The sequence below is a fragment of the Mesitornis unicolor genome, unplaced genomic scaffold (assembly GCF_000695765.1).
Source record: "Mesitornis unicolor isolate BGI_N332 unplaced genomic scaffold, ASM69576v1 scaffold947, whole genome shotgun sequence".
Classification (NCBI taxonomy): domain Eukaryota; kingdom Metazoa; phylum Chordata; class Aves; order Mesitornithiformes; family Mesitornithidae; genus Mesitornis; species Mesitornis unicolor.
In genome coordinates this window covers 16,884-41,778 of record NW_010198175.1, presented here as the reverse complement: position 1 = coordinate 41,778, position 24,895 = coordinate 16,884, and the positions used below count along the sequence as shown (strand labels likewise).

Genomic DNA, 24,895 nt, shown 5'->3' with positions numbered 1-24,895 from the left:
TGTAGGGAAGTATGATTTTCTGTAATGATCTTCTGAAGACTGCTGCTTTCACTTTGCATATCAAATAAATAACTGGAGGTGGTTTAATTCTGTTATTTCTTTAGGGAGAATGTGAGCAAATAAAACCAAAATCAGAAGTTATGGTAGTATTGTGGACATGAGAATGCACTTATCCTAGTGGCTAGCTCTTCTTAATGGTATGCATCAATCTTAAGGACAGTCATGCTACGGAGGGTCAAAAGATGACTCAAGGTAGAAGGGATCTCAGGAGTTATTTAGTCCTGCTCTGTGTAGCAGCAGCCACGAGGCCACATCAGATGGTTTTACCTGGTCAGGCCTCGGAAGCCTCCAGCGATGGAGACCACACAACCACCCTGGGCCCCTGATCCACTGCTGAACTGTCCTCATGGTGGGGGGAAGAACGAAACAACAAAATCCACACACATTTCCCTCTCATACCCACCAGATTCTCTCCTATTTCAACATGTGTCTTACCTCTTGTCCTCCTGCCATGCTCTACTGTGAAGTGACTGCCATCACTTAGAAGTGACTAATTCTATCTTGTTGATCTTCTCATAGGAGCTGGAAGGCTGCTGTTTCAGGGAGACTTAACCTTTTTTTCTCCAGGCTGAATGAGCCTGGTTCTCTCAGTCTCATCTCATAGAGCAAGAGCTCCAGTCCTGGATTGTCTTGATGGCCCTCCACCAAACTCAGCTAGTTTGATGTCTTTCACCCAACATGTAATGAGTAGAAGGAAACAGTCACTTCCTATCAGTCCTCTGGTTCTGTTCCTGTTAATACAGCCCAGGATACCGCTTGCCTTTGCTCACAGGACACACTGCTGGCTTGTGTTTGCTTTCTGTCTGTCAGACCCCCCCAGACAATCTTTCAAAGCTGATTTCCAACCAGTCTTAGCCTGGGGTTCTTCCTTCAGATGCAGGACACTGCTTTTGTCTCGGTTGAATTTCATGAGGTTCCTGCCAGTCATTTCCTTCAGCCTTGCTGTGGTTGAGGTAAAGTACATCCATTCCTCTCCCCTTTTCCACAAATCCTGCCATTTTTAACATGGAAGGTGGTCAAGCAATGATATATCCCTGGTAAAAGTGTGCTGACTGTTCCTAGTCACTACTTTTCCATTGTGTTCAGAAAAGTCTTCCAAGAAGACTTGGTGACTTTTCTGGAGACCAAAGTGAGGTTAACCAGCCTGTGGTTCCCTGGGTTGAGCTTTTGGCCCGTTCTGAAGACAAGTGTAACACTTGCCATTCGCTAATCATTATGGATGACCTCTGTTCTACACGACCTATGGTGGTGAGGAACAGCCCCACGAGAACATCCCACAGTTCCCTTGGTGCCCGTGAAGGCTGCCTGTCTGGTCCCATGGGCCTGCATGATTCAAGCAAGCCATTTCACAGGCCACTCAAGCAATGCTTAACAAATCCTTCATGGACCCAAGTTAAAGTAGTATTTAAGGCAGCAGAACTTTGCTCTATCAATGATTTCAGGGCAACCACTCTATATAAGCTGCTCCTTGTCGGAAATGGGAGAAACTGTAACTTGTTTACTTCTCAGCTCAACCCAGTCAACCATAATGCCACTCATCGTGAACCTATGTGATTTTCCTGCCATGTATTACTATCCCAACAGGGTGGTTGTTTTTTGAGGTTTTGTTTGTTTGGTTTTTTTAAAAAATCCTTTGAAATGTCCTTACATTTTGACTATTTTTGCCCTGAATTCTTCTGTGTAGTTAGACATTTATAAGAGCTCTCAAGTAATCACAAAACAGCTTTTCACTAGTGTATTTTTTGAAGTAGCTCTGTGCTTTCAAAAGTATATCCATCACATTACCTGACAAAAATAGTAAGTATTGCTTCCAAAAAAAGCCAGAATTGGTAATAAGAGCTAAGTGAGACCCTGCAACGCATTCAGCTGATGAACAATTAGGTCTCTGAACCTGGTGCATATTAGAAAGAAGTCCAGCCAGAAAATTGAGGAGGAGTGATTGTTTCCTTCTACACAGAGCTAAAGATGACATTTAAAATACCGTGCTTTGGTTCTCCTGGTGCACGAAAAACATCAAACTTAGAGTTTTGTGGTGGGTCACCAAGATGACCTGGAACTGAAGCACTTGCCCTGTGAAAGGAGACTGAGGGAACTGGGCTCATTCAGCCTGGAGAATAAAAGGTTTTAGGTAGGCCACAAAACAGTGTAAATATAAGGAGCTTAAAGTATATCCTGTAGGTGTTCTATGACACAGCACTCTGGAAGCTCAGTATTTATTTGGCTACACAAAGCTGCGTAGAAGGATGGACTATAATCTAGGTTTATACTGGATCCTCTGTTTACAAGAAATTCATGGCAATTTACGAAGATGTCATTGGAACAGTGGCTGTTGCAGCGAAGTTGCCATTATGAAAAGCAAAGTGAGCTTTTTGGGTTTTGAATCGGACTGATGCTAAGTTTGGTCCTGGCTTGAGGTGGAGGAAGTGTTCTGTTAAATCTCTCTTGTCTTGTTGGCCCAGCAAAGTCTCTTTATTTGGAGAGGGAGCTATGGTTGACACAGTGAACAGATAATGTTTGGCACGAGGTCTTATAAATGGCGTAGAAGATGCAAGGAAGATGGGAAGAAACATGTGGCTGGGATCCAGCATGTCTTCAGCTGCTAACAGAGGTACTGGATCCCAGTCACAGGTCAGTAACTAAACTAGAAAACTAAACTGGAAGCGTTGTTTGGGCTTGGTTATGCGATGCTGGGTGAACCGGCTAAGACTGGCTCTCGGAAAAAATTCATTTCCCCCTGCTGCTGCCTTCTGGCTATGAGTGCTTGCTGCTTACATGGCTTGTCTAGTCACCAGCCCTTCCTGTAAGGTGCTTTGATTTGTTTAAAGTATCAGAAAATTAATCCATATTAAGGGAAAGAAAACTGAATAGAAAGCCTATGGAGAAGTCAGCTTGTCAGGCCAGAGCTGGTGGGAGGGGAGCAAGCTGTAGTGTTGGATAAGCCTGAAGTGAAACTGCCCTCAGTTCTGTGTGTTCTGAGCCCTTGCTAGACCTGTACCAACCCCATTCCCTGAGAGATGTTAACTGTCTTGGTGTTAGGACAGCAGAACAGACTACTGGTATTTTATAGCCCTTATTTGTAGTCCAGTTTCCTTTAAAGTTTAAGAAAGTGTAGTTTGTAACTTCAGACACAGCAATTGCAGTGACAGAGCAGTAAGGTCACACTTTCAGAACTTATCATAACTAGAGATAATCAGCTTAGGTTCTTTCACTAGATCTTTGTCTCCTATGCGGTGCCGCACTTTCCATTTTTGAGAGGAATCCTAAACCTGTGTGAGTTGTCTTAGTAGGATGCTCTGTGTGTGATTTCCACTCTGAATTCCCATCTGCTAAATCTGCTGGGCTCTCTAAACTTGCCATCCCTTCAGTGTGACTTGTATTTACTAGGAATTAAATGATTTATCTGAAAGTCCCACTTTTATAAGTTGTCTCAGTGGATTAAAATTCTCTTTTAATATGCTTTGGGTGCTTAGTTGTGAAGATTTACTATCTTTAAATTGGCTTTCAAGAGCTATCTGTACTCACAGGGTGGGTATCGACTTTTTCTGTTGCAGTATTTGTGAATCGGGCAGCCCTTCTGGAAGAAAGGCTGTGAGGGTGGTGAGACACTGGCACAGGTTGCCCAGGGAAGCTGTGGATGCCCCCTCCCTGGAGGTGTTCAAGGCCAGGTTGGATGGGGCTTTGGGCAACCTGGGCTGGTGGAGGTGTCCCTGCCCATGGCAGGGGGGTTGGAACTAGAGGATCTTTAAGGTCTCTTCTGACCTAAACCTTCCTATGATGCTATGAAATTTTCTGAAATTGTGTGGATTGTCGGTGAAAGCGTCTGTAGTTCAGTCATGCAGTCTGGCAGTGTCAGTTGAGGGAGTCTGAGTCCCAAGTCGCTTGTTTGCATTTGTTCTGTTGTGCTGAGAAATCATTCTGTGAAACAAATCAGCGAACTGAGACGGCTGAAAAAACTCTGTCAAGGGAGCTTTTCTTAACAAGTGCTGTGAAACAACTCCTGTTACAACTGGAGGAGTACAGGAGTATGAATGACCTTAACCTGGCAGTGCTGCTGAGGAAAAAACACTTGGAAACAAGAGGGAGACTGCTCAGTTGGTTGGTTTTTTAATCCTCCAGCCTCTTCATGTATTTTTTCCCCTAACTTTTCTGCTTCTTCCTTCCGTAGGATTGCTGTGGAGATACAGGAGTCAGAGGCATCAAGTGACCATTGAAATTTTCTAACTTCTGATAAAGAGGTTAGAGTTACAAACAAATCAAAACTAACAGAAATCTAATTTTGATAACTACAATGCCAGACATGATTCACAAATCAGACTGATTTAGGTAGCTTACCTTCAGAGGGAATTTGCCATTCCTGTCAACAAAGAATGATGGCTGTCCCCTGCTACTGCAGCAGATTACAAAGTAATTCATTAAGTAGATAAAGAGAAGGTTTTCTGCCCGTCTTACTCGAGAAAACTACGGTTATGATCTAGACCCCAAGGTGAAAAATCAATGAGCGTTTTCAGTACTTCATGAGATCAACTTCTCAGGAAATGGTGAAAGTGCACTTCTATTTTCAAGTGTATTTGTGTGCAGACACTTTACTGACTTCCCCCACTGACTTCTGAAAGTTTGTATGGGCGTGCGAGTACGTTCTTTGCATGTTAAAGGCTTGAGTAATAACATAGCCGCAACATATTCAGTACTGAGTAAAGAATGTCAAGCCAAGGTAGGTTGGACTTGCTGTATGACATGCAGCGTAGCTTAGTTGTGCAAGTTAAATGAGATAAAGTAGAATTTTATATAGCTTTTTTCTCTGAAAAACAAGAAATCTGCTGGTTGTTTTGTGAGGAGAAATTATTGGAAAGAAGTTTTTTAAGATGGTGGGGAAATTGCTACTTAACTGTTACTACTTTTGTTGGTAACTGTAGATAGTACAGTAGGAAGGTCTCATGGAGCTAACTTGAGGGGAAGACTTGAAAGTAAGCTCCTGGAAAATGTGGAACCTCTAAATTAATTACAGAATTGGCAAGAAGGAAGTTAACCTCAGTTTGCATTTCCACTTAACTTCCGACAGAAATTTGATTTTAATGGTTGGTGTGACTTTTTGGTGCTCCTCTACAGCTGAAGGCTGTGGCGAGACGGATGAGAAAGTTACTGATGCTTCAGACATTCAGTTTTTATGCTGGTCTGCACTGAATTTCTTGTGATTTCTTGTGCAGTATTTCCACAAGGTGCTTCAGAGACACCTGCTTTCACTAGCGGGTTATGGCTTGCTAATTGAAGTCAAACTTGTTGAAACAGTAGCTCTTCCCACTTATCTCCATCAGAAACATTGAGGGAATGTTTCCTTGAAGAGGAACTTCCTATCCACATGGAAAGCAACTGTTAAGCTAGCTCCAAGTGTCAGCCTGTTGTGATAACTAACCCTGTTTCAGTCTGTGTCAGATAAACCATAAACTGTCACAGCGGGAGCTGCTTCGTGAGCTGTTTAGTCATCACTTCAGTGGTGCTATCTCCCACAATGTGGACAATGGAGAAGTGTCCGCTTTGTTGGCTCAGACCTTTACTGTGTGTTAACATCCTTCAGCCTCTGAAGCAGCTATTGTGAATTTACTGTTGTTTGAGTCAGTGTATGGACTCATTTAAGTGCTTTGTGCCAGAAAATGATGCACAACACTTTCTTGTTATAATTTGAATGGACTTATGTACATGGACTTATGACAAACGTATGTACTTAAAAGAATGTCATATGCTTTTGAAGACTTGTTAAAGAGAAACCTTATAAAAACCAATATTTTAAAATGGGAATCTGTACTAGATTACATACAGTAAATGAGTTGATTGTGTCTTTGTTCTGTACAAGACCTTTCACACCTTCTTTTAAGTACCTGAAAAGAAGAGCCAATGTTTCTTCCTTTTAGCTGCTTTCTCTGGTCTCTTAAACCATCTTTGAACCAATCTTTGAACCTGTAGAAGTGAGTAGGCCTGTCAGACACTTGTTGAACTGTTTCAAGGTGCCCTAGTGTGTTTGCTTTAGGTGCTTCAAACTACACAAGACAACCTACTGACATGTTTAGTATGCTAAATCTAGTTCATAGATGTAATCTGAAGTATCTGAATACTTTAATACTTTGCAGTGGTGAGTCCTTTCCAAGAAAAGAATTATTAGCTGAGACCAGATTATAGTTTCACAACTATTTCTAGGCTATTTTGACCAAGCCTTGCCTAGCCTTTGAATGTTGCTTTGTGTGAAGTTGGATGTGTGTGTTTGGAGAAAGGTTTGGAGAACTGATGACGGTAAAACCTTATTTTCCTCTCTGGACTGGCTGACTTCAGGCATGTTTGTTTCTGAGCCTGTTTGGTACTTTTGTGTAAATGGGTGTACAGGTACAAAGAGGAGAGTTAAATGTGATTGCAACAGTTGTTAAGGACTAGGACCGTGCTTCAGAGGCCTTTGCAAAGATTTAAGCTACTGAGTTTAAGCTACTACAAGAAAAGGGGTAAAAATTTGCAGTGATGTATGAAAGGTAAGTTTAAATGATGAAAGGTCCTGAATAATGTAGAAAGTGTAGAAGGACTTCAAGCTATGGAGTGACTGGATAATGAAGTGGCAAATGAGATCCAGTGCAAACAGAAATAATCCACAGTGAGAAGAGAAACGATAGTCCGGGAGCAGTTAGAATGAGAACCTGCAGTCTGTAATAATTCTGAGAAATTACGCCTGATTGCACTGTGTGTGGGGGAGAAAGGCTATAAATATTACTAGTTGGAAAGGAGCAAATAATAGAAAGTGGTCTAGGCTGCCGTGCTATTTCACTCTGTTACTGTAAATGTGTTTTGAATGCTGCCTGGGTCCTGTCCTGTCTATCAGAGGTTAGAGTAGAACTGGGGGAAAGCAGCAGTAACTTCAACAGCTCCCATGTGAGAGGTAACAGAATTGGTAGGGTTCTTTACCTGGGAAATGTGTGGCTGGGTCCGATCATCCTTACTGGGACTTGAAGGGAGAAGGTGGAAAATGAGTTTTCTGATGCAATGATGAAGGGTGTCTAATGAAGTGACAAGGTGCCAGCTGTGAAAGAAGGAGAGGTGCTGCTTTACAGGTCCAACAAAACATGTAGGAAAATTTGCAGAAGAAAATACTATGAAGGACTAAAAGAAATCAATATTACTGCTTGAAATCTTTGGATGCATAGCCTGTAAGAAACCTAGAGAACACCTGGGAGAGGAGTGCTAGTCTTAAGTTTTTTCTGTTCCTCTGTATTTTCCTAGTCACCTCCCTGAATATTTTTGCATTTGGGATCAGGCAGGACTTAAACTGGTGACCCAGTTGTGTATGAGGATGCTGGAGTTACTGGGCTGGGGGGGATGCTTGTCTGACCCACTATGGCTGCTCTTGTTTAGACTTACACTGATTATAAAGGTGCTTAAAACAGCTATTTAACTGTCTTGTCTAACCTTCTTGGTTTAAACTGTTTAGTATAAAGAAAATTGTTGGTTGCCTTCTAGAATACTAACTTCTGCATTTTTGTATATTTTGATGTTTTAAAGCCATTATAATTCCAGTTTAGTTTTCATATTAAATGTAAGTAGTGGGACCTTTTAGGGAGAAGGGAGTCCCTTCTCTTTGAAACTTTACAGTCACTTCTCTAACATGTAAATAGTAATTCTCATTAAACTATATAGGACACAGATTCATTTGTGACTAATTCAAATGTTTCTGGTGCTGACAGTGTACCTAAACCTAAATTTGTTCTTTCCATTGACTCTGTCTTCTCTAATTCTGTGGTCTGTCCTTGTGTTTGCATCAGTCATACATACTTTTAGTTTCTAAAGAGAAATACATTTGGACATAGGAATGTAACTTTACAGTCTCAAATTCTGCCTGTTACTTGTGAAAATACTCCCTTGTGTGTTGCCTGGTCCTATTTTACAATTCTCTGTATTTTACTCCTTTACTTGGAGTGTAGTGTTTGATAGCTAGCGTGACATAAGAGCATATTCACACTTACATATAAATAGGCTGTGTGTTGTGGAGTTGTATGAGGAAAAGGTGTTATTGATTCAAGGAACTTATAACTTTGAGTTTCGTGTGTGAAGAGAAGTTGCAAGATCTTTTGGTTTTCCTTCCTTATTCTAACAGGACAACTTGCATTAGCGATTTAACACATGTAGAAATCCTTCCTGTGCTGGAGACCTCTACAGCTGTGCTTTGTGTGACCTGGTCTAGGTGATCCTGCTCTGGCACGGGGATTGGACTGGATGATCTTTCGAGGTCCCTTCCAACCCCTAATATTTTGGGATTCTGTGATATGCTTAGTGGCAAAGTGTGAAGCTTTGTTGTACATGCCTGAGTTAGGTATGTAAGTAGGCCATGTAGTTAGAATTGGCTTAGGACCTTTTTAGCTTCCTTGGAATTTTGGGAAACTGTCAGGGGCTTGGGTGACTAATGTTTTGCGTAAGTAATCTCTTTCAAAATTAGTAGACTCCTGTAGTAGCAGAGACATTGCAGGTGTGCAAAATCTGAAAACATGACCAGATTTTTCATGACCTGAAGTTCTGGAGTTAGCCAAGTGAGTTCTAGCTCTGAATTGTATAAATATTTTAAAATATACGGTTTGTTACTTAACCTAATTCTGATTACCTTTTCTCTTGCTTCCCTTTCTTTAGAGACTCTACAGCGGTGGGTAATTCACTGGTCCATAAGCGCTCTCCTTTACGTCGAAGCCATAAGACCTCAGCATCTCTGACCAAGCTGTCGTTACGTGATGGACAGAAACCCAAAAAGCCACTGTGTAAATTTGAAGAAGGTCAGGATGTCCTAGCTAGATGGTCAGATGGCTTGTTTTATCTTGGAACTATCAAAAAGGTAAATAACTTTTCACTTCACTGGAGTCTTGCAGTATGATGTGTTAGTTAAATTTTACAGTATTACTGTCTCATTTACATAGTATTAAACACTTTCTTTTGTTTAGTCCTTTAACTCACGGCTTCCGCTGTGTTTTTGTTTTTCAGATAAACAAACTGAAACAGAACTGCTTCATTATATTTGAAGACAGTTCCAAATCCTGGGTTCTCTGGAAGGACATACAAACAGGCAAGAACTTCAATGAAGTAGTCATTGTTTGGTATTTTGTTTAGATTACTATATCTGCTACAGGAATATAATGTAATAATTTATTTTATCCTAAAGGGCAATTTAGTTTAATGTGACCCAGGTTCGTGAATTAGGCAAATTGAAAAGGATTTTTTTTATAAACAATTCTTTCTCATTGCAGTTACTTTCCTGTGTGTGTGGTTTTTTTTTCCTTCACATAACTATGTGCAGGGAAGGGGGAACAGTTCTAAAAACAATCATATTTGAGTTTATTTCCATGGGGATAGAGTATAATACTCCAGAATAACAGAAAGCTCCAGACCCTAATTTACACTGAGTTAATATCCTATTGTTTTCACTTGAAACATGATGTGGAAGGAAACCAAAGACTGAAAAAATCCTGGGTTTGAGTGGAGTTTTCAGATTTTAAAGTAACACTGTAACTATTGCACGTAAGAAACCATTACAGATTTTGGCATATTCATGTAAGGAGGAAATGTCCAAGTCTCAAGTGAGACATCTATTGTATATTACCTTTGATTTTTTCAGGTATTTGGGAGGCAGCTGGTACTTTGATAATCTAATGCTGATGAATGACAATGGCTGGCAATTTCAGTGACAATTTTTTTCTGAAAATAGGTTACAATTCCCTCATCATATAAAGGCGATGGGAATCTAATCTGATTCTTGATGTTTAAACCCTTTATCTGCTAACAGGAGAAGCTTTGTATTCATAGTAGCAAAAAATCAACTGCTTTATTTCTGAAGCTTTTAAAATACTGCTGTTCTGCTTCTGTGTGTACTATTCATGATGTTTAATTCATTTACTGTAACTGTCAAACTATCATGCATGAGTATGATAACATGCAGATAAAGTAACTAGTGTTTTAATCCAGATTTTTACCTTGATACATGGTATAATTGGAGCAAGATGTAGTTTTTTTTGTTCCAGTTTGCAAGCTAATGTTATTTTTCTGACCTCTGCTGTTAACTGTGTGCTTGTGAATGCTTGCAGATAGTGATAACATATTTCCTAGAAGTGTTAGAGTTTAATATTAAAGCACCTTGGGTAGATCTGTCAAAGTAAAATGCACCAAATGGTGCATATATTTAAATGAGAAGAAGCACAAACAACTGTAAATACAAAACATCCCTATCAGCTGTCCAGATAGGATCTGTTTATACATATTTTCTACATTTTTTTTATGAAGATACTTAATTTTTATTGCTGATATTATGGTACCATGGGCTGCACAGTAAATAGGCAATATATGGCCTATAAATATCTGGTAGCTTATGATAAGTGATATAAATACTTTAACATGTACAGTCTGTACAGAATGTCTGGATTTATTGCTTATTAGAAAGTTAGGCTCTGTAACCATGTGTTTCTAGAATGCATAGATCTGTAACTGAAATGATGAAAGAGCCATGCAGGTGGTAACTGTTCCAACTGCAGAGGTAATCTGAAAAAAAATCACTCTTGTCTTTGTCTAGGAGCCACTGAAAGTGGGGAAATGGTCTGTACAATATGTCAGGAAGAGTATTCAGAAGCACCGAATGAAATGGTTATATGTGATAAATGTGGGCAAGGTAACGAGATATTTCTTTTTCCTATTTATTTTTAATTTTAAAAGATATTTTGATTTGTTTTATGAAGAAGGATATTTGCCTGGCTATGACTGCTCAACTGATCTTAAGTTTTATAGCCCTTAGTGGCTGTTAGCAGCTCAGTGAATAACGATCCACCATGGTAAAGTGGCTCACACATGTTCTGTAAGTAAAGTTTATTTTTTTATCCACTAAAAAAAGAAAAGTTAAAATAACATTTTGACTGTTACCGATCTTCTGGATCAGATTTTTGGTACTTAATGATGGATAATGCCTTATAGTTGCATTGAATTTATAGATAGTTAATTCTGTGTAAGCTTATTTCAACAGTTTAATAGCACTTTGGCTGATAATTTTTGTACAGGTTATCATCAGCTGTGTCACACACCAAATATTGATTCCAGTGTGATTGATTCAGATGATAAATGGCTCTGTCGACAGTGCGTTTTTGCAACAACAACCAAGGTGTGTTTCTAGAAGAACATTTCTTAATACATCCCGTATTGCACCCGTACTTTGTTTTTTAAAGTTGAAACAATAAAAGCGCATTTTTTTCAGTGACTTTTTCTTAACTTTGATCTGAATTAAATATTTACATGTTGAGAATTAGTATTTATTTTAGAAATAGTTAATATTTGGCTTTTGATTTCTTTTTAAATAATCTCATATTAAATATAATGAAAGTATTTTACTTGATTGTAGACTGATTTTCATAACCTTCAAATTAAAGGATTTGAAAGTTTCAGAAGTGTATTATTGTTTTTGTAAACCAATGTATTTGTTTTGCCTCAGAGGGGTGGTGCACTTAAGAAGGGACCAAATGCTAAAGCACTGCAAGTCATGAAACAAACCTTACCATACAATGCAACAGACCTGGAGTGGGATGCAGGTCATAAAACCAATGTCCAGCAGTGTTACTGCTACTGTGGAGGACCTGGAGAGTAAGTAAACAGATAATGTAGAAGAGCTTTTCTCTGTAAACTTTGGCCCTGATCCTGTAGACTTCTACTTGTGAACTTGTTTCTTTTGTGTCTCGGTATTAAACGCGATGCAAAGTGGATCTTGAAATTATATCTGTATTTCTTAAAATGTCTCATGGCAAATATTTTATTAATGGCTTTGCTTCTCCCATCAGATATTTCAGTTTGTTTTAACTTTATCATGTCACCATCACATAACATCGCAGTCCATTCTACAACAAGCAAGAATGTGTTTTTTTGCATTGGTGCTGTTAAGTGTTGGGATTGGATGGAGTTGTCTGTTGATCTTGGCAATTGTAGGCAGTGTTTTTTTCTGATGTTAACTCAGCTCTGTTATTAGTCACAAATATAAATGTATCTAGAGATTAGTCTATTAAATTTTATTGGAAGGTCTGATTCTACCATAATATCATATCCTGGATTGCAATGATTGGTGAGGGAAAGACTTTTTGCCTCTTATGGCATTACAGAGTCTTCTGCTGGTTCTTTCTTACAAGAAAGGCAAGAAGAGGACTTCTTAAGCAGGTAGAGATAAAAACTTTGGTATCTGCATGGATGAGTGAACGAATAAAATAGCATTGAAGATTTGAAGTCAAGGCAAGTCAAGGGTCCCACAGAAGTGAAGCTTTTGAGTTCATACTCGTAGGACAGAGCTCTGGTTTCAGGATGTTGCACACTTGGACAACCATCACCTTCAGTTTTGCATGGTTTGTTTTCTCGAGGGAGGAGCTGAAAAAGGAAAAAAAAAAGGTATAAACTGTGAGGCTCATTTTGAGGATTCATGTAGCTGAATCCTCAGAACAAATGTTTGACTTAATACGGCTGTGTCGTGCTTTGGAAAGTAACAAGGAAGCTAATCTGGTATGTGAGACCGAGCTTAGATGGAGTTATGGAATTCTTATCGCTAATTAAAGGGTGGTTGGCAGAGGAAATTTTCTTCGTTTAGTAACTTAATTAATCCTTTTGCTAGAATATCTTTTATTCTTCATTTTTTTTCTAGTAATGATTCATTGTGGGACTAAATGTTACTGAAATATCCCTACAGAGGACTGTTTGTTTTGGAAACTCTGAAAATCAGTTTGAGTCAGAAGATCCCTTGCTATTTAACTTTAACGTATTGAACAGTTTTCAGTAACTTATTTAATGCATCTTGTTTTTTCTTTCTGTTGGTGAAGCTGGTATCTAAAGATGTTGCAGTGCTGCAAATGTAAGCAGTGGTTTCATGAGGCTTGTGTGCAGTGCCTCCAGAAGCCAATGCTTTTTGGTGACAGGTAAGAAACTTCAGCTGTACTTCATGGTTGTATTCATTTAAAATGTGGAGGGAATCTCACATAGGAGCTTTTAATAAGGCTTCTGTAATAATGATCTTTTCCAAAAGTGGGATGGATTTTGTGTAGAAGATTATATGAAGTAAAGCATGTGGGGTGGTGAGTGGTGGAGAGGTAACCAAGGAATAGTTGAATTCAAACTTGGTACTGACCTTGCTTTGTGTGGAAGTCATTCAGACTATAGGTGCTGGCTAAAGCTTTAAAGCAGACAGCCTTATTGGGCCTGATAAGTTAGATGAAGGCTGTCAGTGTGTGTGTGCAGTGGTAGTTCCCTGTACTATTGGTAGTAGGAAGGATAGCACATCCTCTGTTCATGTGTGGTGAGGCAGGACAGAAGCAAATAAAAAACCATTGGTCTGTGCTTTCATTTTAAGAGGAACTTGGAGCAGGTGGAGCAGATGAGAGAACTGGAGAAGGGAATCAAGGCTTGTATCATTCTTTAACTACTATACTTTCTTTTAGTTGTTGGTTGTGCTGGAATATTTGTTTGAAGGCACTGGATTAGGATCCAGGTCCTCATAAATGCATGTTTACACTAGTGGACAGGTTTCTGCATTTGGGAGAATGGAGTTGGGGACATTACAGAGCATCTTCAGTGATAGAAGCTGAGGGGCTTTCTCAGGGAGTATGAAACAGCGGTGCCAAGATAAATTGAGGAGGTACATTTTATCTGGCCTGGAGGGTACCAGCACAAGTTGTGGAAGTTGATAAAAGAAGGTGGAGGATGAAGGGACTGTCAAGTGCCATATGGTGTAGTTCCTAGCCTGCTTCACTGTAATATTAATGTTTTTTTAATAACTGAGGTGTTAAAGCATTAAAAGCATGTGTGTGTACAGACACCCACCATCCAGACACATGTACATATATCTATGTATATATTTTTAGGTTTTATACGTTCATTTGCTCAGTTTGCAGTTCTGGACCAGAATACCTCAAACGTTTACCCTTGAGATGGTAAGTATGAATTAAAGACAAGAAGTGAAAAGTTGCGTATATGTTCTGTTTTTCTTTCTGGTATTTTGATTCTGTCTTGAGTTGTTTGAGTTCTTACTGCTTGTATAAACAGGGACAACTTTTCCTTCAAAGTTTATCCCTGAGTGTAGAGAGATATTGCACTTGCATGCTCTTGGGATTGTTCAGTAAAGTAGCAAGCAAATACTCGCTTGTGTGTGTGAAAATGGAGATGCCTGAACAAAGTCTTTTTTTTGCAGTTTTGGCATTCTGCCATTAGATAAGGCACATGTAATGAGTACTGGAGTACACACCTTGATGTTTTATAGTGGCTTCCTTGATGAGATTTAATAGTCAGTTGTAGTTTGAAATCTTTGAGCTAACCCATATTAGAAATTACGTCCAATTTAGTAGATACCTGTTTTGTGCTAACAAATACCTAGTGGAAATTAGCTTGTTAAATGTTAAATCACCAAGAGACTTGCATGAATTCAGAAATTATAAATTCAAGTATTAATTTGGATTTACTTAATTATCCCATGGTTTAGACCAGTTTTGGACTTTAAAGAACGTAATGACAATGAGATGAGGCAGAGATGAAGGTAAGGTACAAAGCAGAAGCAGTCACTTGAGGATTGAGATGACAGGAGACTTCATAATGTTGTTACTTGGATTGTGTTTTAACTTGTGCTTCTCTGTATTGTGCTTTTTCTTTCTCTGTTTTTATTCAAATATTTCTGAATTCTAGGGTAGATATAGCACATCTATGCCTTTACAACCTAAGTGTTATTCATAAAAAGAAATACTTTGATTCAGAGCTTGAACTCATGGCATACATTAATGAAAACTGGGATAGATTGCATCCTGGTGAGGTAAGTAACTGGAATACTCTTCCTTGGTTTTCCTCACAGTGCACACATGTGCTGCAGGTTAGCAACCTGTGAACTGCTTTATTCTGGATGTTAAATCCTTTATTACCTTAAAGTCTGGTAATCCCAAATAATGAGGAGTTCCATCTTTCATTTCATTGCAGAAATAGAATGTTTTAAGTGGTGTATGTTTTTCTGAGCTATAAAATTTCTTAAGTGACCCATGTAACTATTACTTTATTTGCATGGCAACTTTAATTATTTATACTCGACTGTTTATTCTGTTGCATGTATATTTTCCTTTTCTTTCATTTTATAATTGTCTCATAGTTCTTTGATATTTTCATGTGCACAGACCAGAAAATCTAAATGTAGAACTGAATGCAGAGTGCATCGCATATGAAGACCTCTTCAAAGTCTCTAAGGTGTAACATACAACAAATTATTCTACGCAAACACTTTTTTCTTTCCTCCCTCTTCCAAACATGGGAGTGATTTAATTTGTCTCCAGGTCTAAAAATTGTGTAGATCCTTTTCCAGTCCGATTCTGCTGCTTGTCGAGTCATCTTGTTTTCAGTTCATGACTATACTAGTTATTTTTCCAGCTCTTTGATTTACTGGGCAGTTACCTTAGCATTAAAGGAAATCCATTTCCCCAAGCAAATTGACTTCATATTTAATTAAGGAACACTGTAGATATTTGTTTCTACATGTAAGGTTGGATGCAAAATTTATGTCTAAGTTAAAATTTGCATACTGCTACTAGGTATGCCTTTTTCTTGCATGAAAATTACTTTAATACCATATAACTGGCTTTCTTATGAGTACATCCTACTTTTATACTTCTTTTCAGTAAATTCTTATGTCTGTAATCTATTTTTACTAGCAGACACAATTTGAGAATCAAGCGTGGGCTTTGGTTTTCATAAATCATGGAAAACAGTTTAAACTATATATGTTTATATACCAGAAGTTTTAGAAAAACAGGCAAGCACTCGAGCATTACTTAAACAACAATCAGTGTCATTTTGAATAGTCATGTGGCTTTACTTTGGGCTGTCTTAGCTAAGTCATATCACGTCTCAAGCTTTAATTAGAGTCCCCACAAAATGCGGTAATTCTCACCCAATCAAAAAGACAAGAAATAGAATTTCACAGAACGAAATGTTCCGGCTCTCTTACTACGTGTTTTTAAAAAATACGTAAGCGGAGTTTAATTTTGACTTGTTTCTCATAGTATTGAGGGAAATGTAGAAGAAATGAATGGGTTTTATTTGACTTAATGTAACTTTCTTTAGATATAACGTAATTTCATGTCAGAATGGCCAGGGAGAGCAGCTGTGGTGTGGATGAGGAGAGTGGGGCCATCTTGCTGCCATTGGCTTGGAGCACACTTGCTGTTCTGAAGAAGTTGAAAGGCTTCAGTCCTCGTTGTGCTGCTCTTCCCCCTTTCCTCTTTCAATCCATACACATTCAATCTATGTGAAAAACACAACTGAGCAGGAGGAAGGAGAGAGGAGATCCAAAATAAGGAAACTCACCTCTTTATTAAGTGGTACTTTCAGTTCCTTAACCAATGCTTCTACACCTTCAAGGAAACGACTTCTTTTAAGTCTGAAGACTATGTTTTTGAAGGGGTAGATTTTAAGTAAGTGTGTGAAAGCTGTGTTGAGGAAGCCTTAAAGATTTGGTTCTTTTATTCTAAACGTCTCTCACTAAGTTGGGAAAAGTGGTGTTGAAGAATTTAAGACAAACGTATTTTACTACCTCTATAATCTGATTTCTTTATTAAACAGAAATCAGTCACAGAATAACATCTACAACATAGTGGTTTTAGGGTTTTTGTAATATTCTTAGCCTACCACTGTTAGAAATGACACTTTGGTTTCTTTTTCTGGCTGCTTATATCACTGAGTAAGAGAAGTGTGGGATTTTTTTATTCATAAGTGAAATAGGGGTAAACAGTGAAATTATCTGACCTCCTAAGTAATTTTTAGCATGGTATTATTTAGGACACAATAAATATATAGCAGTTTTCTGTAGTTAAGTCCTGCAGAGCTACAAGATTCTGGATAGCAGTGGATTATACTGAATGCATATGACACAGATGTGTAAAAGCAGTTGTTAGTTTCTTTGGCTAAAATCAGTTTAATACCTCACTTTGGCAGGCAGGTAGACTGTGACTCTTGCCTAAAATGATGTTAAAAGGTTAGATTTTATGAGTATATTTACTGATTTATTTAGCTGTTAGCGCATTTAATTTTTGGAGCGTTTCCATCTGTCCCCTTTGGTCAGAATTGTATTCTTTTTAGAAAGTGTTTGGAGAGGGTGTTTTGAGCTGCAGATGTTATGCAGTCTGCTCTGTAGTGTTCATACTAATAGTGAACCTTAAAAACTTTGTCCACACTAAAGATAAACTTACTGCAGAGCCAATTGGGTATAAATTCTGCAACGTTTTGGCATAGCAACTGGAAATATGGTAGCTTCACTGGAATTTAAAAACAGCTGTCTAAATAGGAAAATAATCTCATTTTAAATTCTATTACGTAAATGTTGTGTCCAGTTCTTTTTAGTTGCCACCATACTTATTCTGCTTTGTCTCTAATTCATAAGCGTGTGTTTTTTCAAAGAGAAGATTCCGTGTTTTGGTAGCTTGATAGGGACTGGCTACTTCAGGCTTTTGTGCAAGAAGAGACTGGGTCATAACAAAAGGGGCGTGAAAATTATTTACTTTTATTTTAGCTCACTCTAACCTATCTGGGCACCTTTTTTTTTTTATATTCTATTGGTCCCGAGCTGACTAATGTTGGCAAAAAATGCAAATTGGATCCTGTGGTAGGATTTCTGTTGAAATGGTCACCAATAAGATAACTTAAGTTCTTGTGTCAATATAATCATCTTCTGCTTGTAGTCTCAATTAATATGGGAGTGCGTAATGCCACAGAAGAAGAGTTCTTCTTAGCAGTCTTTGAGTATTTTAAAATTCTCTGAGATTTGTCTTGTACTTGGAAGTAAAACGCAAAATGCTTTGACCTGGGCTTGATCCTGGCATGAGTTCTGTGGATATAAATCACAGAATACGTGGGATAATGATTAATATCCTTTAGGATGAGATGGTTTGCACAGCTAATACTTCATAAATGTACTTCACATCCAGATCTGTAGTTACGGTGACTGCAAGTAACTGGAATCTTTCTATTACTGAAGAATTTGACAGGTTAAATGATTTCTTAATACTTCACAGCTGGCAGATACACCAAAATCTGAAAGATATGAGCATGTACTGGAGGCATTAAATGATTACAAGACCATGTAAGTTATTGGTACTTCTTGTTTTAAGTGTTGTTTGCCTGTTTAATCTGATGTAGATTAGTCTTCAGTCTCTTTTGCTCAATCTGTCTGATAATCACTTTGGCTGCAGATAACATTTAAATTTTGAATACTGTTTCTGTGTCAAACTATAACATTGTATAATTATGAGTGGAACCCAGATAATGAGAAAAAATTGTTTTAACTTCCATCCTCTTCCCACTTCACGTTCTGTATTTGAGAGTGAGGATTGTGTTAGGGGAAAGAGGGGAATAAAATAGCATTAGATTGAATATTCTAATTTGCCTAGCTTTGTTTTGCATGTGTACTGTTATCGTAAAAGTTCTTTCCTTGGGGTCAAAATTTTAACCGTGAATTTAAAATCATCTAGGTTTATGTCTGGAAAAGAAATAAAGAAAAAGAAACACTTGTTTGGCTTGAGAATTCGCGTTCCTCCTGTGCCGCCAAACGCAGCTTTGAAGGCTGAGAAGGAACCAGAAGGAACTTCCCATGAGTTCAAAATTAAAGGGAGAAAATCGTCTAAACCAATTCCTGATGTGAGGTAAAATAACTCAGTCATTCTAGCAATATATTGGTAAATTCGGGCTACTTCAGGTGTATTTTCGGTGCCTACAAAAAGGCCTTTTCATTGTTTAATGTATTTTTGAAAGTGACTGTGAAGGTGGACTATTTGTGAGAACAAGATGTTTTTAAAAACAAAAACACCCAACACCTACCCCCACCCCCATAAAACCCCCAAAACCCAGCATGAAGTTTAGCAGAAGAACGATAGAAAACAATACTGACTTTGCTACTGTTTGGGAGACAAAATCTCTTGCCTTTCTGGAGCTCTTGGGCAATAATTAATCCTAAATAGGAAGTATGATGTGAAGTTGTACCTTGGATTAGTAAATGTGCCACCTTTTTTACCAAGTGTGATCACGTGAATATATATGTTTTTTTTTCCTAGGGAATTAAGTAATGGTATAGAAAGAAAGGGGAAAAAAAAATCAGTAGGTCGTCCACCTGGTCCCTACACAAGAAAAATGATTCACAAAACTCCAGAGTCTTCTCCTCTGGTAAGGGTTTGGATACTTTTTTCCCCTCTTTTTCCCTCTAACTGGATTATAATTGAAAAAAATTATAACCAGTTAATCTGAGTCATGATATCCCCCCCATTCATTCTCAAACAAAATCAATACAGCAGTTAAAACTGATTTTGAAGTTTGGTGGTTTGTTTGTTTCTTGGTTGTTTTTTTTTGTTTGGTTTTTTTTAGGATAATGAACCAGTTCCAGTGATAGAGAACCCACCCTTGGAATTACCCTGCACTGTTGGGTAAATAAAAACCAGGAAATTTAAACAAAATCACTGTAAAACATTACAATACCATGTCATTTATCTGTTTGCTTCTGAAATGTCAGCTCAGTTCTTAATATAAGACTATTTTCATTACATGGCAACCCTGTTCCCTGGCGTATCAGGAAATCTGATGGAACTGCACATTCATCCAATACCTCAGATGTGGAATCCACAGGTGCTGCCAGTATGAAAGAAACTACCTCATCTAGCATTTCCAGACATTATAGGTAATTATTCAGTTACTCTCTATTAATTTTATTAAATTTTTCTGAGAGGAGACAGGAAACAATTCGTTCAGCAATATTTTCATCCTTAATAAACAGAAGTTGCAGGGATCCTGCAAGGGAGATCTTACCAAAGCGTGACATGTGAAGTTCTAAGTCTGGTTTCTTACAACCTGAGGTGCTGTTGCATTTCTAGTTGGTTTTGAATCTTTTGGGCTAACTTCACAGAATCCCAGAACGTTAGGGATTGGAAGGGACCTCCAAAGCTCACCCAGTCCAATCCCCCTGCTGGAGCAGGAACACCCAGATGAGGTTACACAGGAAGGCGTCCAGGCGGGTTTTGAATGTCTGCAGAGAAGGAGACTCCACAACCTCTCTGGGCAGCCTGGGCCAGGGCTCTGTCACCCTCACTGAGAAGAAGTTTCTTCTCCAATTTCAGTGGAACCTCCTGTGTTCCAGTTTGTGTCCGTTACCCCTTGTCCTATCATTGTTTGTCACCGAGAAGAGCCTGGCTCCATCCTCGTGACACTCACCCTTTAAATATTGATAAACATGAATGAGGTCTCCCCTCAGTCTCCTCTTCTGCAAACTAAAGAGCCCCAGCTCCCTCAGCCGCTCCTCAGCAGGAGATGCTCCACTCCCTTGATCATCTTTGTAGCCCTACGCTGGACTCTCTCCAGCAGTTCCTGTCCTTCTTGAACTGAGGGGCCCAGAACTGGATGCAATATTCCAGATGTGGTCTCACCAGGGCAGAGTAGAGGGGGAGGAGAACCTCTCTGCCCTACAACCACCCCCCTCCTGATACACCCCAGGATGCCATTGGCCTTCTTGGCCACAAGGGCACAGTGCTTCCATGAAACCTGACCCAGGTAGTTCCGAAGAAATTACTGTCCAACAAGACTTATGAAGACAGATGATCGGATGAGAGAGGCTCAAACCACCAATCAACCCTTGCAGAAATGCAGACAATTTCTTAATTATCTCTGGCCTGGTCGTTACCAGTGCTGCTTTGTTTTGGGGAGCCTGTTTTCTTGTGTGTTTTGTGGGGTTTTTTTTTCTTTGTTTGTTTTCTGTTGGCTTTTTTTACGTTGAAGCTTTGGCAAAACAAAGGTAGAAGATAAAAGGTAGGAGCTTGACTTAAGTTATGCGAGGCAGCCGTAGTAGATGTGAAGTGGAGGTTCAGGGTATTGCAGAATTAGTGGGTGAAATGGAGAACTGAGGATATTGCAAAGGGTTATAACATTGAGGGTGTGTTAGTTCACTGGGATTTGGAGTCATGAGCAACTGAGACTCAGAGCTATAAACTGCATGGACAAATCTAAAGAAATAAGACAAAATTAGTCTTTATTAGTTCTGCTGACAACACACAGGGTGGAGGGTTTTTCGTGCTCACTAACTGCTATTCTTTGTTGATGTAGAGTAGGTAGTTAAATTATATTTACTGAAAAGAATTTAAGCTCAGGCAGTGTTTAGAGTTTGTTTTCTAGTAAAGGCCATGAAAGAGCTGATGATGCTTGAATTAATTTTAGAAGCTTTTCTTCTTGTGGGCTTGTGTATTCATGTTAAAGAACAGTAAGTATGCTGTGATTTTTCTAGTCAATAGAGCGTGAAAAATTTTTGGCATAGTCCTCGTAAATAAATTATTAACTACAATCGGCTTTTCTGCAAATAAATTTTTACTTGAACTTTTCCCTCTCAAGTTCAACAAACATAAATTTCTTGTTTATTGAGGCATGTGGGTCCTCAATCCACTTATTTTGTCTCTTCTCTTTCTGGTTCATGCTACCAAGTGCTGTCATGAGTCACTTTTTTTTGTGCATTTGCTACAAATGGGCTGTCTTCAGAAACTCATGTTTAACTTAGACTTCTGAAATGGTTACCTAAAGATTTAAGTCACTGTTTTGTATTTCTGCCCTTTCTTCCTTTTTCTTTAGTGTTAAAGAGAGGCTTTTTTCCTCAGTGTGTTACATACAAGTCTTGAACATCGAAGTTTGCATGCCATGTAATTTACAACTTCATCAAACGTGGTTTTAGTATGTGTAAGTTATAGATGTAGGTTTTTACGTAAGGGTTTATATTTTGGACCGTCCTAATGTTTGGAGGATGGTTTATTCTTCTGTGATGTCGGAGGCTTCATTTTCTGTTGTCAGGTATAAATCTGAGCTTTTGATTTTGTTTTTCCTTGCCACATATAATAAGTCTTTAGAAAGTCACATGTGAGGTAGAATAGATTTTGCAATATCTTCTTTCATATTTGTTTTTAATTTGAGATAAATTCAGAATGAAAAAGAAATATTAATTCAGTCTTAACTAACTTCAAGTATCAAACTCTTTTATAGTCCAGGCCTGCCTGTGTGATAAAGCAGTATTTTTAATTGGCAAATTTAAGCACTTTTTGTGCAGACTTCTCTGAAGACAGTTTTTAAAAATTTGCCTAAGCTGTATCAAAATATTATTCTTAACATATACGGGAATAAGTTAATATAATTTAGCTAACCTTTCTGATATTTTGCTAAATTAATACAATTGCCTTTATGTAAACCTTTATTTTCAAGTGCTGTATTTATAGTTATCTGTCTGTAGGCAACAAGTTATCAGTTAAAAGCAGAACAAAAGTTACGACACAAGTTGCATGGAAATAACTGATGATGAAGCGTACATTTTTGATGGAGTTCCTTGGAGTTAATGCTGGGGCTTTTTCTTTTTAATAGTTTATCTGACTCGAGAAAAAGGACTCGTACAGGAAGAACTTGGCCTGCTGCAATACCACATTTGAGGAGAAGAGGTCGCTTTCCACGAAAAGCACTCCAGACTCAAAATTCAGAAATTGTAAAAGATGGTGAGAGCAAGGAAGACTACCAGTATGACGAACTCAATACGGAGATACTTAACAACTTAGCAGATCAGGAATTACAGCTCAATCATCTAAAGAACTCGATTACTAGTTATTTTGGTGCGGCAGGTAGAATAGCTTGTGGGGAGAAATACCGTGTGTTGGCTCGTCGGGTGACACTTGATGGAAAGGTGCAGTATCTTGTGGAGTGGGAAGGAGCAACTGCATCCTGACTGTAGGACTGAACATTATGTTCACTGCACTGTCATCTGTAAGTAAGTACAGCTCATAATGCGGAGCCATGAGAGAAACGTGTCTTTAAATGTCTCTAAAAAAACAAAACAAAACCAGTTTAGCCTTAACGTGTAACTGTTCTCATTACAGCTCTTGTGATAAAGACTTATCTTTTTAAAATCTGATCTGAAACGTAAATTTTTTTAATCTGAACATTGTTAGATTGTTTTAGGTTGGGATATTTTGGGTTACAATTGCTTAAAAAATGTGCATGGTGTTTTAAAAAAAGGAAAAGACATTTTCTAGAAAACATTCCATGGATACAGTTATTGTGATTTAGAGAAAATCCTATGTAGATAGCACAAATCTTTGAGAAGTTTTGGTTTGTTTTCTTACCCAAATGTTTGCAGAAATGTATTTCTATTTCAATACTTTCTAGATTGCATAAGTGCAGTGTATATAATGCCTACCGAAGACTGTAAAATACTGAACTTTTCTTTCAAACAAAGTGTAAAAAGAACAAAAAAAAAAAGAAAAAAAGAGGAAAAAAAAAAAGAAAAAATATATTGAGCCTGTAAATTGCTCTGTGACCAGACTTCATTGTCGTCTTAATATATTCTTTGTGTGTGTGTGTGCGCACGTGTGCGCGTATATAGCGATGTATATACGCTCACACATACCTGTGCATGTATATATATGTGTGATTGTGACCTATGCAATACAAATTATGGGATTGGGCAGCTTCGGAGATTACATCCCATAATTCTTTTTTCAGGAATAGTTGCCAATATTTACACAGCAGCATTTCTTCTCAGGCTTATTGGGTGCTGTTGCTTTCTGTGTACTAAGAAGTGTCAAAGCGGTGCAGCGTGTTCAGGCAATGGGTGCAGTCGTTGACGTTCATACGCTCGAGGTGATATATTCCATTGGTTTCCATGTGAATTAACTGTTTAAAAGCTAATGCAGGATCTGAACGTTTTTAAATTAACTCTACTAGAAATAATAACTTGAAAGCTATTGTGGCACGCTGATTGTAAATTGTGTCCCAGTTATGAACTAAGCTGATGGGAGTCATCCGCGAGATTCCTACATATCTGTAGAAACAGTCGTATTTTGATAAACGTAGGATGAACAAAGTGTATTATTGCACAGGGTCAACAAACAGTTTGTTGCCATTTGAAGTAACGTTACTGATTTTATGACAACATTACCTCTTTTGTTTTTATAAAATGTACCAAGTTTTAAACGGATAAGTTGATTTTACTTGCTTTTTTGTTTGGTTTTCTTTTCAAGTCAGAAAAGTATCTTGCCAGTATTAGATGGGTTGTTTTTTTGTCTGCTACATTTGAGGGGGTTTTAGCCAAAGAGTAAACAGAAGAATATTTTTACTTTGGTGGTTATTCACTGTACTGCATGAGGTTTAGTTTTTCTTACGTGCTTACAGTTTACCACCGAAATAAAATGGTAACATTTACAGATGGCAGAGTGGTTTAAAGTGTACTGCCCAGGTTAGTGCTTATTTACTCCATTACTTGGTGATCTGACTTTTTCTGCTCATCTTGAACATCTTGAAAAGGTGATATTTTAAAATATTTTTAATCTGTCACCTTCTAGCCAAAGGAAGCAGAGAATGCTTTTTATCCTGTGCTTGGTTTATTACTGGCTGGGTAGTCCTAGCTTTATAACAGTGCTGATTAAAACCTACCGCTTCTGTTTACCTTCACTAAAATGTGTGGGTTTTTCCTCGCACCCTCAGCTGTTAATTTAATGTTGCCTTGCCTATAGCTGCAATATTTTGATAACACAGCAACTTCATGTCAAATTTTGAATGTTTATCTCTTGGGATAATGCAAAATGTAAAGCCTTTGTAACCTTACTCACACCATCTGTATCTGTCTTTACTGTTTCACTTTATCCAAGTCCTTTAATTCTAACTGAACACCAGCAGTATTTTTTCATAAAGTTTCATTTAAAGATAAGTATTGGAATGTACTTGGGGACTTTAGTGGGCGGGAGGGGAGTGGTGGATAAAATATATGTCAAACTTAAGCTGTCCA

At 38.2% G+C, this 24,895-nt stretch overlaps 1 protein-coding gene across 2 annotated transcripts; it reads left to right on the top strand.

Moving 5' to 3' along the window:
• The first annotated feature begins 8,714 nt into the window (after positions 1-8,714).
• Positions 8,715-23,118, top strand: MTF2 (metal response element binding transcription factor 2). Of its 2 annotated transcripts, XM_010189045.1 has the most exons (14): positions 8,715-8,911; positions 9,058-9,139; positions 10,637-10,732; positions 11,115-11,215; positions 11,543-11,691; positions 12,906-13,001; positions 13,944-14,012; positions 14,758-14,881; positions 18,123-18,190; positions 18,579-18,749; positions 19,158-19,266; positions 19,465-19,523; positions 19,670-19,774; positions 22,483-23,118. In XM_010189045.1, exons 3-14 carry the CDS (start codon positions 10,657-10,659, stop codon positions 22,835-22,837), a joined length of 1,482 nt encoding a protein of 493 aa, XP_010187347.1. In that variant the 5' UTR covers positions 8,715-8,911; positions 9,058-9,139; positions 10,637-10,656; the 3' UTR covers positions 22,838-23,118. The 2 variants fall into 2 exon arrangements, with proteins under 2 accessions (XP_010187347.1, XP_010187348.1); XM_010189046.1 differs by lacking the exon at positions 18,579-18,749.
• The last annotated feature ends 1,777 nt before the right edge of the window (positions 23,119-24,895 follow it).